Genomic DNA, 17,517 nt, shown 5'->3' with positions numbered 1-17,517 from the left:
GCAATTGTGTTTAATTACATCCTATGGGGCGCATAATTTCATGCTTTGCTCATGTTTCTGTAGAAATTTAATCTCGTGCAATGGAGTAGGTGTAGAAGGCATCGTCAAAAAAGAAAAAAATATATAAATAAACGAGAAAAAAAAGCGGAAAAAGCGGAAACGAAAAAAAAAAGCACTTAATGAATGCGACATCTCATTTCAGTGTAACGTGCTATTACAGGTTAAAACTGAAAGAGTATTCTGTTTTCTATGCTCTGTAGTCGCAAATTTTTGTTGGAAAGTTTGACAAACGGTATTTTTTTTCACACTTGTTTGAGCAGAATGAATGCAACGCATCATATATATACAGGGTGTTCAATTTTCAGTTTTACGGAATATTTAGAAATCGCTTGTGGCAGGTAGCACAATTCTTATCACTGAGCAGGGTGATTCGATGAGGCGGACATTAGTAGCACAATAAATGGAAACACATATTCCACTAATTAACAAAAATTTCCTAATTCACTTAGTTAATTACTTCACGACACATATTGTCATTTACGAATTGTAGCGGGTGAGCTTGTCAGGCGCATTCACTTGGAACGCATTTGCTGAGTGACACCAGTTTGGAGATATGCGCCATTAAACTCCCCGTAAAAATGCACTGTTGTTCCTCTTGCTTTTTTCCAGAATGGCTGTTTCATAAATTGAAGCACTAAAGTAACTGGAACGCTCATGTATTTCGTCCCACACTTTGGGAAATAATATCTCGAAAGTGGTGTGATTCTGCAAATTGAATTTCAAGTGGATACGCCTGACAAACTCAGCGGCTAGAATTCGTAAATTGCAATATGTGTATTAAAGTAATTAACTAAGAAATTAATTAGTGAATGTTTGTTAATTAGTTGAATATGTGTTTCGATTTCTCGTGCTACTAATGTCCGCCTCATCGAATAACCCAGCTCAACAATGAGAATTATGCTACCTGCCACAGGCGATTTTTAAAAGTTCCGTAAAGCTTCATTTTGAACACCCGGTATATATATACATATATAAAACATGAAGGCGACATCTATATTCATCCATTCTTTTCTCTGCTGGGACGCCCGTCGTTAATTCTGATAGAAAAGCTACATAGTATATCCGATTTCCGGTGTGTCTTTTGCCCAATACATGAGAAATGACAATAGAGATAGATTTGGTTGGTTGCGACCCGCAAAGTACAACGCTGGCTTCTGCCGGTGTCTGCCTCTGTTGCAGGCCGAGTTCAGCCGGTCGGTAACGGCACATGATAAAAAGAATTGCAGCTGTTATTTCGCTCAACAAGTTCACAAAGGGTCTTGGTGCTTTAGTTCAAAATTCTCGCTCTTGAAGCGATCATTCTATATTGAGTTGGAAACAGAAGCCTGGAATGTAAAGGACGAAGAATTTTATAATTGCTCGCGTCATTTTGACACGAACGGTTACCTTACAGCTAAAATTTTACAGGATGGTCGCACAGTGACATGATTTTAATGTTGCTAAAAGTTAGTGCCTCTTCTTGCTGCCATAGTAAAACATCAAGCCCTAAAACGTACTGAATGAAATAATTATTCCGATTTAGCTGTAAAGTCTTCTCGAATTTAAGGCTGCGTGGTAATTTGTTCTGTTATACAGTCGAAAGAACAAGTATAAAGCTATTTTTTGTTTAATATGTTCGATATTCGCTGATCCTGCATTATGGCGTCCCATTGATTTGTAGTAAGTACAGCACGCAACCGGTGAGTTTCTATGGCGTCATTTGATGGTAATTTCGCGGTGACTACACATTCGCTTGAACAATTACATATGAAGGCCTGTTATTTATATAATGCTTGTATTCTTTTTTTTTTTGCAGAAGCCGGTTTGAATGCTTTTCACATTACATTATTTCTGCCTCCCTTCATACTACCTAAAAACCTTTTGTAGCGTGCAAACATTAGAACCTTTAAGTGCTTTCTGTATTGCGAAAATTTCCGAAAGAAAACTTGATCAGTGCAGTACGAGTGAGCACAAATGGACAGATACCAAACTCTTTCGTCAATATGACGGACTAAGGCAACTAAGGCAGGCGTCTATGGGCAAACAGCGCTGAAAGCTTCGTGTGCCAGCAGCAGCGCCGTAACACACAGCCTAGCGAGCGGTGGAAACAGTTTTCAGCTGCACATGCCGTGATTTCGCGTCATCAATTTCACCGCTTATCTTGACATGTGGATCTGGACATGTGTCCAGATTTTGGCCTGACTGGGAACCGGCGGGCTTGAACGTATGAGCGCATGCGCTTCTCCAGTGCGCATCGGTATGGCCGTGTGGCCTGAGCTTGGCTGGATGCATAGAGCTAAAGCAAACATTGACACAGGCGCGCGTCTGTTATCATCCAAAATGTCGTACCATTTTGTCGGCCGTTGGCGTACCATTGGATAGTGTTAGCGTATTTCAACTACACACTAAAACTTCCACAGCGCCTCCTGGCCAGCGCTGGTTTCCCATTGGCATGCTTCATATATGCACTTGTATAAAAAGAAAAGCGCTAAGTCATCGCGTATGCCTTTTTGCTGAAGGGAGAAGGCGTTAAGCGAGTGTAAATACAGTCTCTTCTTGGCGATGAATGTCTCAAGAGAGCGCAGCTTCGATTACTCTATCGGTGTGAAGCGACCGGTTATCGCTTCGAAGGACGCCGGCAAGTTCATAAGCTGTCCGCATGTGCGTTATCAGTGTCTCGCGCGCTATTCTGAAATACATTGGAGCTGCACACCAATCTGGATCTGAGTTTTGAGAATATTTAGCGTTGCGTTCTGCCACTGCACTTTATAGATGCTATCCTTAAAGACAATAGAGAGTTTTAGTTTCCCGTATACGCAGGAGCTTTGCGCACGCAAAATTTCTACGTACGCTACGCGCCGTATGCGTGGGACACTTATAGTTTCGCGTACGTAACAGTCTGTTGTAGGAGGCCTTGACAAAATCGTTGTGTGCGCATGTCTACTTGCGGCCTCTGCTGGCAGACATGAACGCTATTTCAGCCATGTTCGTTTCAGCCATGCACGATTCTCGCACCTCGCAAACAACGCGTCCGTGCTACCTTGCAAGTGCTGCCTTCTCTGCCATTGTCCTAAGCTGCAAAGTACCTCCCAGCTTTCTTTGTGATCATCATTAATTATCTGTGCTCTCGTGGTCTTCGAAAAGCGCAAACACGCAGCACAACACTTCGGTGACTAACCGCACGCACCGTCGGCACGGTCGGATGCGATCTTGAAACTGCTCTCGGCTGTTTCGAGATATCGCGTGAGCAGCTCGCAGAGCCGGTCATGTAGTACGTGGGGCGCGCAGCGCAAAGGCACAGATTTAGCGTGGGTGCGTGAGACGCGACGGAACTGCCTACGTTCTGCGCATGCGCACTTCGATCCCGCAAGATATTCACGCACGTAGCGCTTCTACGTACGTGAAACTAAAACTGTCTAATTTCTTCGCGGATGTTGCGTTAGCCGCAGGTGAGTAAAATGACAGGCGTAAGGTTAAGAAATGGGAAGGTGGCGGTTCGAATTACTGCACAAATAGGTGTGGATGATTTTCTGGTCGAGATTGCGAGAAAGATATGTAACTGGGCTAGTCATGCAATGCGTAGGGCAGATAACCGGTGGGCCATTGGAGTTACACAATGGGTGCCATGGAAAGGAGAAGGCAGTCGGAGACCGCAGAGAATTAGGTGTGGCGTGATGAAATTAGGAAATTTGCAGGAGTAAGATGGGGTCAACTGAAGCAAGACAGGGGTAATTGTTGATCGCTGGGGGAGGCCTTCGTCCTGCAGTGGACACAAAAATAGGGTGGTGATGACGAATGGTTAGGTGCATATAAGTGTATACCCTATGGGGACAGCGGTGTTTTCGCCTCAGCGTCGGCCTGCAAAACATCTCAATACGGGTAACTATTCGGAAGGGTACCCTTCACTCCCAAGATTTTCCGTCACCGGAATAATCAATGCATTTGGTTAAACACTTTCGCTAACGGCGGGAACGAGGCAGTGTGTAAAATTGGAAGCACGCGAAAATTTTCTCACTAGGAGGCAAGAGGGAAAGGTGTCGCGCCATATTAAGAAACTAAGTTTCAGAATTTAGGAGTTGGGCTTTTAAGCTGTAAAAACCCCAAATGAGATAAGTAGACATTTTTAGATTTCCGTGATAGCCTAAAGTATGTCATTTTTGGACTTCTCAGCATTTCCTAATTATCCAACACCTATAAGTTGGTGTTTGCAGCATTTCATAAATTCCTAACAGATGTAAATTGGGCTTCTCAATATTTCCCAATTCCCTAAAGTATGTAAACTGGGCTTCTCAATATTTCCCAATTTCCTAAAGTATGTAAGCTGGGCTTTCCAACATTTACACATTGCTTAATATATATAAGCTAGGCTTTTTGGTATTCCTCGATCCCCTAAATTATCCTGGCCAACGTACAGTAGAAATGGCAGCTCGAACTCTTATTTAGCCCTGAACGAGCGCACATGTGTAGCACTCGGGATTGCGTAATGAGCATATGCTCAACGTGTCAGCCATGCTTGAACAGTGAGAACTAACTCTAACCGTGTTTAGAGCTTCTTTTCAAAGCCACAGTCACTATTCCAAAAATTTAACTCGCGTTTCTTTTTATGGCGGCCTTTCTTTCGCTAGCCCTGTAATGCCTAAACACAGTTCCATATGAAGATGAATTAAAACAACTTGTTCGTCTTAATCTCGGGCCAGGAAGAGTACATTTGTAAAAAGAAACAGTGAAATTGTATTTGAGTTACAACTTAATTAGCACAGTAACTAATTAATTAGTAATTGGTTTGCTGAACCATTAACAACTGGCAACCTCTCCAGCGTATCAGAAACGGTACTATGGGCTATACGTTATAGCAGAGAGAAAACATAATACATGACGGGCGCAGACAACGCGAAATGTGAGAATAATAAGTGCGATTAGCATGAGAAACAAAGCGATATTTTAACTGATACAGATCTCGAACAGAATGTGCACTGACATTCGTCGTGCTTTCAAGACGCAATTGAGAAAGTAAGGTCGAGTAACGCGGCCACCGTTCTCGGCCTGCTGGCTCTAAGCGGAGACACGATACCAATGGCCGTATCTCTTTGTAAGAAAGCAAGAGGGTCGCTTTCAGCTCGGCACGGCCGATTTACGGCGGACGTCATTATGGATGGCCTTCACGTCTTGTTCGGAGACTGTAACGTATCTTCATTATACCGGACTTTATCGGATAAATAAAGAATTGGACATTGTGTCCGACTCAAGGCACGGATAGTATCAGGGGTCATGTCAAAAGATAAATGGAATCGCGCTTTAGGATGGTCGGACGGTGGGATGCCGTTTTCGTTTCGGTGGCCATAATGAATGCAGCGACGAGGACCCAGCCTGTCGTTCTCCTTGCCAGTCACGCCCGACGCTTGTGGAGATATTGGACACGCGCCCTTCAGGACAATTTCGAAGTTCGGGGCTCAGCCCAGAGAAACTGCACCATCGAGGTCTGCAGCTGTCCCTTCGCACCAGCAGCTGCCTTATACATACCTACGTCATAGTTAAGAGAGATACAGCGCATACAAACTAGCCTGCAGTGATAGCTGATCACGAGTGCGCTGCAGCGTATTTCTGCTCGGCATTGCCGTTTTGCCTGGAAGTCCTATCCCGCACTCCTGCATCTCGACGCCGCGCGCTATGCGCTGAGGGCCCGTAGTGCGCATGCGCTGTGGCGTCTTGGTGCCACTGACGTCGAGCTGTAGCTCTCCGTGTTCGCATGCAGCGGATTCCTGGGTTCCGAAACGCGTGCGAGTGCGCCTTTGTTCGGACGCTGTTGGCAAGACTCGTGGTAGTAACCATCGAGTTTCGTGCAATTACTACTAGGGGGAACTGTGGCGCTGGTGTCTACGGGAGTGACAAGCAGGGCAGTGCAGCCGGCATGGGAACGATGGGCATAGTACATGGATTTGCCTAAACTTCGTCTTTCTGGCTTTCAATGGTTTCGTGACATTGAAAAGTGATCACCTTGAAGAAAGTACTGCACTATAAATAGTTGAATAAGCATCATTAAAATTGTCCGACGGCAGGATTCGAACACCGAACCTCTAGCGCAGAAGCGGCCAGTCGCGCGGCAATTTTGCGTCTATTCGCGGGCTTGTCTCACGCTTGGATAACACCTTTATGTAGCACGTGCTGGGCAACAGAGCTGTATCGGGCGTTTTTAATGTTGCTCTACAATTTTCTCAGTGACATTTTTCGTGTAATTATATTACTTGAGAAGTTGATTAATTATTTAGAGTGACTATGTAATTTAGGCGTAAATGCAAAAAAAAAAATTCGCTGGCGCTTCCACTCCGTGAAGATGGTTAAACAGTAAAATTGAAACGTGCGGCCCCGGTGTTTATCACTGCATTAATCCCGAGAGCTCATTAAAGTATTTCTCAATTATCAGGTTACACGTTCGGTTGCGACGGAGAGAGCGACGTCACTGACGTCGCAGTCCGCCGTTGTCTAGAGTTTTCTCGGCTGCGTAGTTAATAGTATTTGCCCGCCATTGCCGCTTGCGATTCTTTGAAATTAAATTGCTTCTAACTTCAATCTGCCCGTTACGTAAGACAATGAATGGCTCATACCCCCGTAAACGCGGCCTCTCCATTGCGACGACAGAAGAGAAGTGAAATTCTACGCTGGGATGAAGAGCGGCAACTGAACCAGCTGTGGAAGAAGACAATGACGAACGCGGCAGCAGTGGCACGAGCGCGTGCCGAGCACGAGCACGTGCCAACGAGCCAGTTGCGGAAGAAGACGAAGTCGCTCGAGTCAATGCTGCTGATGATGATCATTTTCTGTACACATGCGATTTCGCCTAGCCATATACGATTTCGCCTAGAGATATAAAGCTTCGCTTAAAAAATAATCTGAGTATCTTCAAGCGACGGCAAACAAAATTACCTTGGTTCTGTCGAGCTAGGTGGAATTTGCACATTTTTAATGTTTGGCTGAAATTACAAGGGGAACCCTGTATAGTACATTATAAGTGAGGAAAGTGTTAAACAAGAGTTCATCTTCTTTCTGTGGTTTTACGTGCCAAAAGCAGTTCTGATTATGATGCACGCCGTAGTGGAGGGCCCCGGATTAATTTTGACCACCTGGGGTTCTTAAATGTGCACTACAACGCAAGCAGTTCATAGAAGCAGCGTGTGACTAAGCGATTATTATGACCGCTTGAATTCTATTCATATCCTACGTTTGTAGGTCTATACACAATCTGGAGAAAGCGGGAAAATAACCGAATCTCTCTCTTCGGTGCACGTGTTCGCAGACTCCGTGAGGCGGGCTTCCCGGTGGACCTCCTCCCGGACGTGGTGGAGCCGGGCGCAGTGGCCGGCCGCCTGGAGCACCCCTGGTACGGCATCCCCGCGGGCACGCCCGTGCACGCCGCGCTCGGGGACATGCAGTGCTCCGCGCTGTCTGTCGGCGCCGGAGACACCGACGCCGGTGGGTGTGTGTACGCGCTTACACGCCGATACGGGGCCCTTCCTGGCATCTGTGCCATCCGAGTGCACACTATCCAGTACTGTTCACAGTGTTTGGCCACCAGTTACTATAGCCGGCTAGCTGTGGTGTTCTTTCGCTTAGCCAACACCACCTAGATAGCACAAGGCCTGTTCACTCCAATCTATGACGCCATGCTATCTGGCCCGACTGCCATAGAATCTAAGTAAGCAGTGGTGCTTTATGACGTCACCGCTTGCGTCACGCCAGGCTTAATTCGCAATGGAAATTTTGGCCAGGTAGCATGGCGTCATGGCTCGGAGTGAATAGGCCTTGTGCAATCTAGGTGGTGTTGGCTTAGCATGGTGTCGCAGCATCCATACGCGGCCGTCTGAAGAACATCAAATGCCTGCAGCCCGTGCGTGGCTCCACAATTCGCAGTGCTTACATTTCTTGAGCCTTAAAGTTTACAGTGAATCCGCAGAACGTCAAAAATCCGGACAGGAAGAATGGCATACATCCTGAATGTGGTGTACATAGGTATTCAGTCTTGCAACTATCAAGAAATAGATGCGGTGAAAAAAGAAATGTCTAGAAGTGTGTGTGGTTGTCAAGGGCAACCATACATGCTTGCTCCAAACACACATAGTGATTCTTCAGATGCCCCTTATTATCGCTAATGTGACGCTGCAGTCGGTGTCGCAAGAACTGGCTAGAGGGTGAACCTTGTGTTTGTCGCCCTGAAAAAAAGAAGACGGCGCTTCACACTGCAGTGGAAAGCGAAGATATCCACCCAGTCCAAACCGTAGGTAATTTCCTCCGAAGCGCGGTGGTCCAAAGTTGACGGGAGCATTAAATGGCCAGCGGGGGAAATCAGCGACGGGTGATCGAAGTATTGGTTAAAAAACGAAAAAGCACCGAAGAGATGGAGGCGGGATCGTCACAGGCATAGGCTACATTACTAGACAAAGTAGAGATAAGCAGATTGCTAGATTGCAGTATAGTAAAACGTAACTACCTCACGCATGCTAGATAACTATTGTCGCTAGCACATTTCAAACGGGATGTTTAGCAATAGTTATGAACAACGGAAAGGATTTACAGTAATTCGAAAGACACTGTCCTGCTGGTCAAAGCCAGAGCAGGCTGCGTGTGAGAACGTGGAATTTACGAAAAAAAATTCATACTGGTGAGAACGATTCGTGCATAGTGTGTGAAGAGAGAGAGAGCAAGGAGAGGAAAGGCAGGGAGGTCAACCAGAAGAGCATCCGGTTTGCTACCCTGCACTAGGGGTAAGGGAAAGGGGAGATAGAAAGAGAAAAATAGGGAGAGAATGAGCACTGAGTAAACGTGGGACGATGTATAGGGACACTATAGGCGGTCTCTTAAACCGGTGCACTTCCAATACTGTACTAATGCACGCATCGCTTTTTGTGCCAGTGACGGGTGTAGCCACGGTCCGAGTATCTTTGACTCAGAGAACGGTCTCGAGTCCAGCCGGTTTAAAGTTGTCCTGAGAGAGAGGCGTTGTACGTCGTAGCGAGGACAGGTACACAATAGGTGCTCAATGGTTTCCTCGCACATACAGGAGTCGCACATCGGGCTCTCGGCCATTCCCATACGGAAGGAGTAAGCGTTCGTGAACGCCACTCCCAGCCAGAAGCGGCACAGCAAGGTTGCTTCGCCTCGGGAAAGGCTAGATGGCAGTTGTAGCCGTAGCAAGGGGTCCAACTTATATAATCGGCAATTGAAGGCACTTGAACTCCATACAGCTTGTGACGTTTTGCGTGCAAGCAGACGAAGTTCCCTGGCAGTGTCCGTCCTCGTCAAAGGTATTGTACGCGTCTGGGTGCCTTCGTGGGCAGATCGGGCAGCCCCGTCAGCAATGTCGTTGCCGATGATGTCACAGTGAGCAGGAATCCACTGGAAGACTATGCTGTGCCCTGTTTCCAGAGCATTGTGATGTACTTCCCTGATGTCGGATATCATCTGCTCGTAAGTTCTGTGATGTAAGGCTGACTTGATACTGTGAAGGGCTGCCTTAGAGTCACAGAATATGACCCATTTCTGTGCCGGCTCTTCGGTGACGTAGGTCACAGCTGCATGGAGGGCTGCAAGTTCTGCCGACGTAGATGTAGTCATATGGGATAATTTGAATTTAGCTGCAACTTGCTTGGCTGGAACGACGAATGCGGCAGTTGAGCTGGTAGACGAGGTCGAACCGTCCGTATATATATGTATGTAGTCATGATATGTCTGGTGCATTAATAGGAGCGTCAATTGCTTCAGAGCCAGCGATGGATGATTGGCCTTCTTGATGATTCCGGGAATAGAAAAATTCACTTGAGGCTGTCGCAGGCACCACAGGGGAGATGAAGGCTTCGAAGCCGGTGTAAACGATGACGGTATACACTCTTGATGGGCGCTAATCACTTTTGAAAAGGTCGCTTGAGGTCTCTCCGCTGGCAGGGAAGCTAAGTGATGGTCGGGGATCCTTGACAGATGACGAATGTGCGCTCTGAGGGAGTCGGCAGCTACGTGTGTCTGAATCGTATGGTCTCTCGCGATGGCTATTGTTGCTGTTGTTGAGGTGCACCGAGGCAGCCCTAAACACGTGCGTAGGGCTTGACCTTGTATGCTCTCAAGAGCGCGAATGTTCGTCTTGCATGTATTTGACAAAACTGGCAGACTGTAACATAGTGTGTGAAAATGGGGCAGAAACCATTCAGCATGTTCCGGTAAAATTTTGCAATATTGGTCCAGCGATAAATGTGGACGCAGTTAGTCTGCGCAAGTTCTTTTGTGTTTTCGATTTCAAAACGGCAGGGGGAACATAAATGGATTTGGGGGTAGTCAGCAAGAGGAGATCTTAAAGGAAGGGAAAATATACAATAAACAGAGCTTTGTATGTTGTTAACGTAACTTGATGCATTGCGACAGTAAAAAAATTATATACACCACTCATAAGAACGAGCTTGATGGTGTGCTACCCAGTTTTCAAGAGTTATCATGCGAGGGTATTTGCTAACAAGATTTTCTTGTCGCGTCCAACTCTGATTAGTTCAATAGACAAGATTTTTCTTGGTTCCTATCGACCTCCGCATAGCTAGTGAACGTCGGTGACAAAGTCTCAGTCTCCTAGCGTTGGGAACGGGCGTGCAACAGTGCCCAATAAATGAGCGACGCGTGTAGTGCTGAACCATATTCTGTGAAATTGGTGTCTATTATTGTAAATGGAAAGGCAGGTTTTTTTTATCGCGTGTTGTTGCCAAACCTCCGTGAACATAAACTTGAGACACTTGAGAATATTGAGCGTGACTCCTAAGACTTGTAAGATACGTTCCCGCAATCTGGAAAGCCAAGGAAGATATAAGGACAGCGCAACGATCGATGGAACGCAGAATGGTAGGCCGAATTTAAAGTATAACAGTGCGACTTCCTAAAGGAGGGCAAAACTGAAGAACAGACAAGGACAAGTGTGGACCTTCAACTGGTTACATTTATTACAAACGAAATAAATGTTGCGGAATGCAAACAAACAACGAATGAATAAAGTAGAGCCGCACGGGTTAAAATACAAATGAAAACGTTACTTATTATTCCCCGTTTCAAAATCGTGCCTATTGAATCATGCAGAACCAACTACCAAATATTTGACGTTACTAAGGCAGACGTAACTTTAACGCGACCTTCATCATCATTTTAATAAATAATCATGGAAGATAGTGAAGAGGACGGGAGGAAGGTTGTGTATATTCAATATAATCACGTAACATAGTGTTTTCTGGAAGCCTCCAGTTCAGTTTAGTGCAAAATATTCCCGAGAATAGTCCTTAACAGTCCTCGTAGCCTTTCTTGCAGCCGTGCGTTCGCCAATAAACCCAAAATAGCGCTTTGTTATATTATTTCCATTTTGATGCGTGCCAGCGAAGAGTGGCGAACGTTTGCCGCTTTCGCACGTAGGCAGGGCAGTCAAAAAACACACGATGCATAGCTTCCAGGCACCTTGCAACACGCGCAGTTCTCATCGGTGAACGTGGGCGACGCATAGCGTCGAGTGAAAGCCGCGCCATTGCGAATTCGATGCTTGACTTTGGCCGGGCTGCAAAAGACCCTGGTATAATTTTGTTTTCCGCAGGCTCGAAAGACGCAAATTCCCGCCACCGCACGTTAAATTAAACAGGAAAGAGGCCGTAAACTTACGCTTACTACAACACACAGTTACCCAAGTCCGGCAGTCTAACGCCACTGTTGCCCTCGCTTGTATCCGACTGATGCGTGTAAAGCGTACGGACACAGAGCAACGCTGCGACACATGCTCTGGGAATGTGCCGGCAACAACGCTACTGAAACCGCCGCCGTTCGCGACGCGCCCTTAACGGCAGGCGTTACTAGATTAAAAGGAATCCTCGAGCTCGCTCATTCCCGCCGTTGCCCCGGCTGCTGGGGCCGCCGGGGACCTTCTCCGTCGGTGTCGCCGCCGCTGGGAGGTGGACCTGAAAAGTTCGGAGCTGGGAGACCAGCTCTGGGCCGTCCGGCAAGCCGAAGATGCCGCCCGAGTCCAAGGACTTCGAGCCGACACCTGAGGCCACTAAAAGCAAAGTGCCGGCTCTTTAAATAAAGTTTATTTCTTCTTCTTCTTCCGCAGGCACCTCCGGAGCTGTTCTGTTTGAGCCCAATGGTCAAGCACACAAATCCAAGAAGCCTTGGGGTTTGAAAACCGCAGTGGGACTATTAATATGCGAAAGGTAGATATGAGCACAAGCAGACGAGAAGATTGTCGGCAAGATGAATTTAAAAAATGAGATTTATTGAGTTTTACGCGCTAAAACAACGAACTGATTGTGAAGAATGGCATAGTGAGGGACTCCCGATTAATTTTAAGCACCTGGGATTGCGACAGAATTCAAAGGTGGCAGACTAGCTATTCATCCATCTGCTCGACCACCGTTGACAAGTACAATCTTACTAGTTCTACAGAACACTTGAGTAATTTTTCTTACTTGCCACCAAAACGAAGAATCTGTGCTTCGTTTTCGGATTGTGTTCGTCTTTCGTACAATAGATAGAAGAATACCAGGACAGGAACTAAAGAAAGCTTCTGCATTATTCGTTGTAGAGGAGCTACATACTCAGCCTCGTTTTCTTGGCATGAAACACGCGAAACTAGAGCGTATATAGGCAATGGTTGGTGCATGCCACTTCATGTTCCTGTTGAGGCATGCGTCGACACTCATTCCGTATGCACAGATATTGAAGGTACGGGACGTTTAAAACTGAAGCCTGGCGCAAACATACGTAGCAAGCAAATAAATGAGGTAACTGCTTATGAAACGATGTTTTACTGCGCAAAACAGTGGTGTAACATTCCTGGTGTAACATTCCCTCGTGTAACATTCCCTGGTGTAACAGGGAACCCAACTTCAAGCTTGAAGCTCTTTATGCTCTACCTGAAGGCTTTGGATGTAACGCTTTTTATGTGCCGCTAGTGACGCGAAACTGTTTATATATCGCTGTAGTGTAACGCCTAATGAATGAACGCAACGCTACACGCACGCGGCTGCAGCGCGGATCTACATAGGAACGCCATACGGGTTTCTCGGAAGGAAATCTTTACAGTTAAAGGAAAATGTGTCCTGGGGTGCTGTGTAGGATTACCCGAGTTTCTCGCACGTCTAGTTCGCTCGACAGCAGTAAGTGAATAAAGATAACGCTGACCGAGCGAAAGCAGCACAGAATAAAATGTCGAGATAAAGCCACGTATATCAACACGAGCGTACCCTTAGTACGCCGCATTCTCGTTTAAAACAGAGAATGTGGTACAATGTTACGCGCCAGCACCGCTTATTGCTATCAACTCAATATTGTCACCCAGCTAGTACAAGCTAAAATAATTGACCAGCGACAGATTGGCAAAAAACGTCTGCCTTTAGCAATGGCTGATCCTCGGAGAGCGCGCGTGCAACCACGAACTTCGTCGTTCTCGCCTCAAGGGGGCAGTGTCATCACGTGCCAACTACTTATTTCATGTCATTTCTCCCCTCTCAAAAGCGACCGACCCGGTCGCTTCAAGGGCAGCGGGCGAGCACTATGGGCAAGAGTGCCAACATGAAAAGACAAAAAAAAAAAAAAAAAAACATACAGGAATGTACACAATGCTGAAGCGGTTTGTGAGGGTTGCTTATCCCTCGCGTGCGTAGTACGGCTTCATCCGTACTACGCGGACGACTTCAAAATGGGGACGGCGTCGGTTCGAACCAGGATCAGAGCTTTGAGGCACCACCTCGTAGTTCACATCACTGAGGCGGCGTACAACTTCATAGAGGCCGAAATAGCGGCGCAACAATTTCTCCGAGAGCCCACGGTGTCGGATAGGTGTCCACACCCGCACACGGTCGCCTGGTGAGTACTGGACGTTCCGTCGGTTCCGGTTGTAACGGCAGGCGTCGGCATTCTGCTGGGTGCAGATGCGATTCCGAGCATGCTGGCGAGCTTCCTTGACTTTCTCGATGAACTCTTCAGTGGTGTCATTCCTTGTGGTTCCGTGGTCTACCGGGAGCATGGCGTCTAAGGGGGTTGTAACGCGATGTCCGTAAACGAGATCGAATGGTGTAAACTCGGTGGTCTCCTACACAGCGGTATTGTAAGCAAACGTCACGTGTGGCAGAATTTCACTACATGTTTCGTGTTCCACATCAACGTACATGTTCTGTTTAGGCGCTCTGTTAAACCGTTAGTTTGGGGATGATAGGCTGTGGTCTTTCGGTGGTCGGCGTGTGTCAGCGTGACGACTTGTTGCAATATCTCCGCTGTAAACGCTGCACTGTGATCAGTAATGAGTACAGCGGGCGCACCGTGACGAAGCACGATGTTGTGGACAAAGAAGCTGGCGACTTCAGCAGAAGTTCCCCGCGGCACAGCTTTCGTCTCCGCATAGCGAGTTAGTCAGTTGCCACGATTATCCACTTGCTTTGCTAGGAAGACGTGGGGAACGGACCAAGAAGGTCCATTCCCACTTACTGGAACGGCGCCGGAGGCGGATCCAAAGGCTGAAGGAGGCCGGCAGGCTTGACGGGTGGGACTTTGCGCCTCTGACAGTCACGGCACGTTGGCACATAGCGCTGAACCGACGAAAATAGCTGCGGCCAATAATATATCTGCCGTATGCGCGCTAATGTCCTCGCGAAGCTCAAGTGGCCGGCACAGCGATCGTCGTGACACGCCTGCAAAGCTTCTTTGCGCAGCGCCGTCGGAACGATGAGAAGGAACGTTTCCTGTCTGTTCTCGAAATTTTCCTTGTACAGGACAGCGCTCCGCAGGCAGTACGACGTCAATCCTCGTAAAAGTGGGCGTGGGACAACAACATCAGCTCCCTCGAGATATCGGATGACTGGAAGCAGCTCGGAGTCTGCACGTTGATAGTCAGCCATGTGCACCACGTCGACGACACCAAGAAACCGGAAATCTAGCTCCAAGTCGGAGGATGTCAAGGAAATAGGAGAACGTGACAAGCAGTCAGCGTCGCTATGGCCGTATCTCTGCACAACAGTAATGTCGTATTCCTGGTGGCGGAGGTTCCAACGAGCGAGGCGTCCAGACGTGTCTCGTAGATTGGCAAGCCAGCAGAGCGAGTGGTGATCATTGATCGCTCGAAATGGCCGGCCGTATAAGTAGGGTCGAAACTTGCTGATGGCCCACACGACTGCTAAACACTCTTTTTCGGTGGTTGAATAATTAGTCTCTGTTTTTGTGAGTGCTACGGCTCGCGTACGCAATTACACGTTCTGCGCCGTCTTGCCATTGAACCAGAACGGCTCCGAGTCCTACGTTGCTTGCGTCTGTGTGAATTTCAGTTGCCGCGGTGTGCTCAAAATGCGCCAGCACTGGAGCGGATTGAAGGCCTTTGCGCACTTCGGTGAAGGCCTGCTCTTGGTCTTCCGTCCACGCAAAGGGCACATCTTGTCGCGTCAGTCTCGTGAGAGGTTCAGCAATCCTTGAGAAGCCTTCAACGAAACGACGGTAGTAAGCGTAGAGGCCCAGGAACCGCTGAACAGCCTTCTTGTCTTTAGGGTGAGGAAACTCGGCAACGGCAGCGAGCTTCTCTGGGTCTGGTCGTACACCTTGGGCGCTGACCACGTGGCCTAGAAACTTGAGTTCCTGGAAGCCAAATTAACATTTTTCAGGCTTGATGGTGACGTTTGCCTTGCCTATTGCGGTAAGGACACTTCGTAGCTGGGTGAGATGCTCATCGAACGTGCTGGAAAACACAACAATGTCCAACGAGTACAGTGTCCATCATTCGTTGAAACGTAGCATGCAGTAGCGGAACAGAGACCGAAAGGCAGGTCTTTAAATTCTTATAGCCCGTCGGGAGGCACGAAGACGGTTTTTTCATGGTCACGCTGGTCCACTTCGATTTACCAGTACCCTGACTTTATGAATTTAACGAAGTAAAGAACTAAGCATGACGCAGACGGTCCAAAGCGTCATCGATCCGTGGCAGGGGGTAAACGTCGCGTTTGGTGACTCGGCTAAGCCGTCTGTAGCCAACGCAGAAGCGGAGTTTGTTGTCTTTCTTTTTTACTAGTATGACAAACGATGCCCACGGACTTGTCGACGGCTGGATGACGTCATCATTTTGCATTTCTTGAAGTTGATGTTCAATCGCCTCCCACTCCATCGGTGACACGCGGTACGGATGCTGACCAACAGGCCGCGCCGACTCTTCTGCAACTATCCGGTGTTGCGTAACGGGGGTGCGCTGGACTTTAGAGTCCGCGGAAAAACAGCCCGAGAATTGTCACTAGGCCCAGCAGCTGATCCTTCTGTACATCTGCTAAGTCAGCATTAATGTGGACGGTGAAATCACTTGTAACGTGCCGACGTCGGTAAAGTCAGCAATGTCGTTCAGGAACGCTATAGCTGTACCTTGCAGGGCGTGCTGATTACTCAAGGCTGAAGTTTGTCAACAAAACTTGCAAGCACTTATTCTGTATTTGAACAAGGCCCCGGGCGATGCAGATGTGTCTTTCGAGCAGCAGCGGGATATTTGCCTCGGCAATACCCTCATAGTCGTCGAATGCGTCGCAGGTTACGAGGGTCAATACGCTGCTCCTTGGCGGCACCGTGATGTTCTCGTCGACAATCCTCAAGGCGTTGACATACGTGTCGTCAGTGCTGCTCCCTGCTAAGGTCTGCGCCGTTGAAAACGTTACCAGCTACTTTTGTAAGTTAATCACGGCTACATCAGTCTGCAGAAAGTCCATTCCCCGAATTAGATCCCTCGATCAACTTGGGAGGATTACGAAATCTCCGAGGTACGTAAACCCACGAATAGTCACTCGCGCTGTGAATCTTCCTACCGGGGTTAGCAGATGGCCTCTTGCAGTGCGAATCTGTAGAAACTTTCTTCAGCTTGCAGACAAGGTCCATGCTCATAACTGTGGTGTCCGCTCCAGTGTCGATTAACGCCGTTATTTCTCTGTCGTCTACGGTGACGGGAATGTTCGACGTTACTACATCTCGTACGGTGTTTGACTGCGTCTGTACGTCCGCGTCTTTCTGTTTTCGTCGTTGTCATCGTAGTCAACGTCAGCGAAGTCGACGTCATCATCGTCGACGTCATCGAAGTCCACGTCAGCGGCTTCACCTCCAGAGGTCGCCAGGCTAGGCGAGCGGCCTCTGAGAGCGCCGCGAGAGAAGGCTTGGCTTGGTGATGGTGACCTGTAACGAGCAGGAGACGATGAACGGGTCTCGTGCCATCGCTGATCAACATTGCGACGATTCGCGACGAAACTCTATTTCCGGCGGCCGCTCACCAGGTCCTGGATGAGGTGCATTCGGCGAGAATCCACGGAGCCCCACATGACGATAAGGACACATTCTGTAGATGTGCCCGGCTTCGCCACAATGAAAACAAATGGGCCTGTAGTCTGTGGTGCGCCAGACGTCGCTCTTCCTAGTTCTTGCTTCGGTGATGTGTGGTGGGCTGCGAGGCCTGAAGCTTACGTTCAT

The 17,517-nt window shown here is 47.9% G+C and overlaps 1 protein-coding gene across 1 annotated transcript in view; it reads left to right on the top strand.

Annotated features, from left to right (window-relative positions):
* Positions 1-17,517, top strand: part of LOC119443717 (sedoheptulokinase-like) — a 68,730-nt gene that overhangs the window by 30,937 nt on the left and 20,276 nt on the right. The window contains exon 2 of the mRNA XM_037708427.2: positions 7,331-7,506. Coding sequence (XP_037564355.1) covers positions 7,331-7,506 — 176 coding nt within the window. The remainder of the gene's footprint in view (positions 1-7,330; positions 7,507-17,517) is intronic.

This window comes from Dermacentor silvarum, chromosome 3, assembly GCF_013339745.2.
Source record: "Dermacentor silvarum isolate Dsil-2018 chromosome 3, BIME_Dsil_1.4, whole genome shotgun sequence".
Lineage (NCBI taxonomy): Eukaryota > Metazoa > Arthropoda > Arachnida > Ixodida > Ixodidae > Dermacentor > Dermacentor silvarum.
This window is presented reverse-complemented; position numbering and strand designations above follow the sequence as displayed.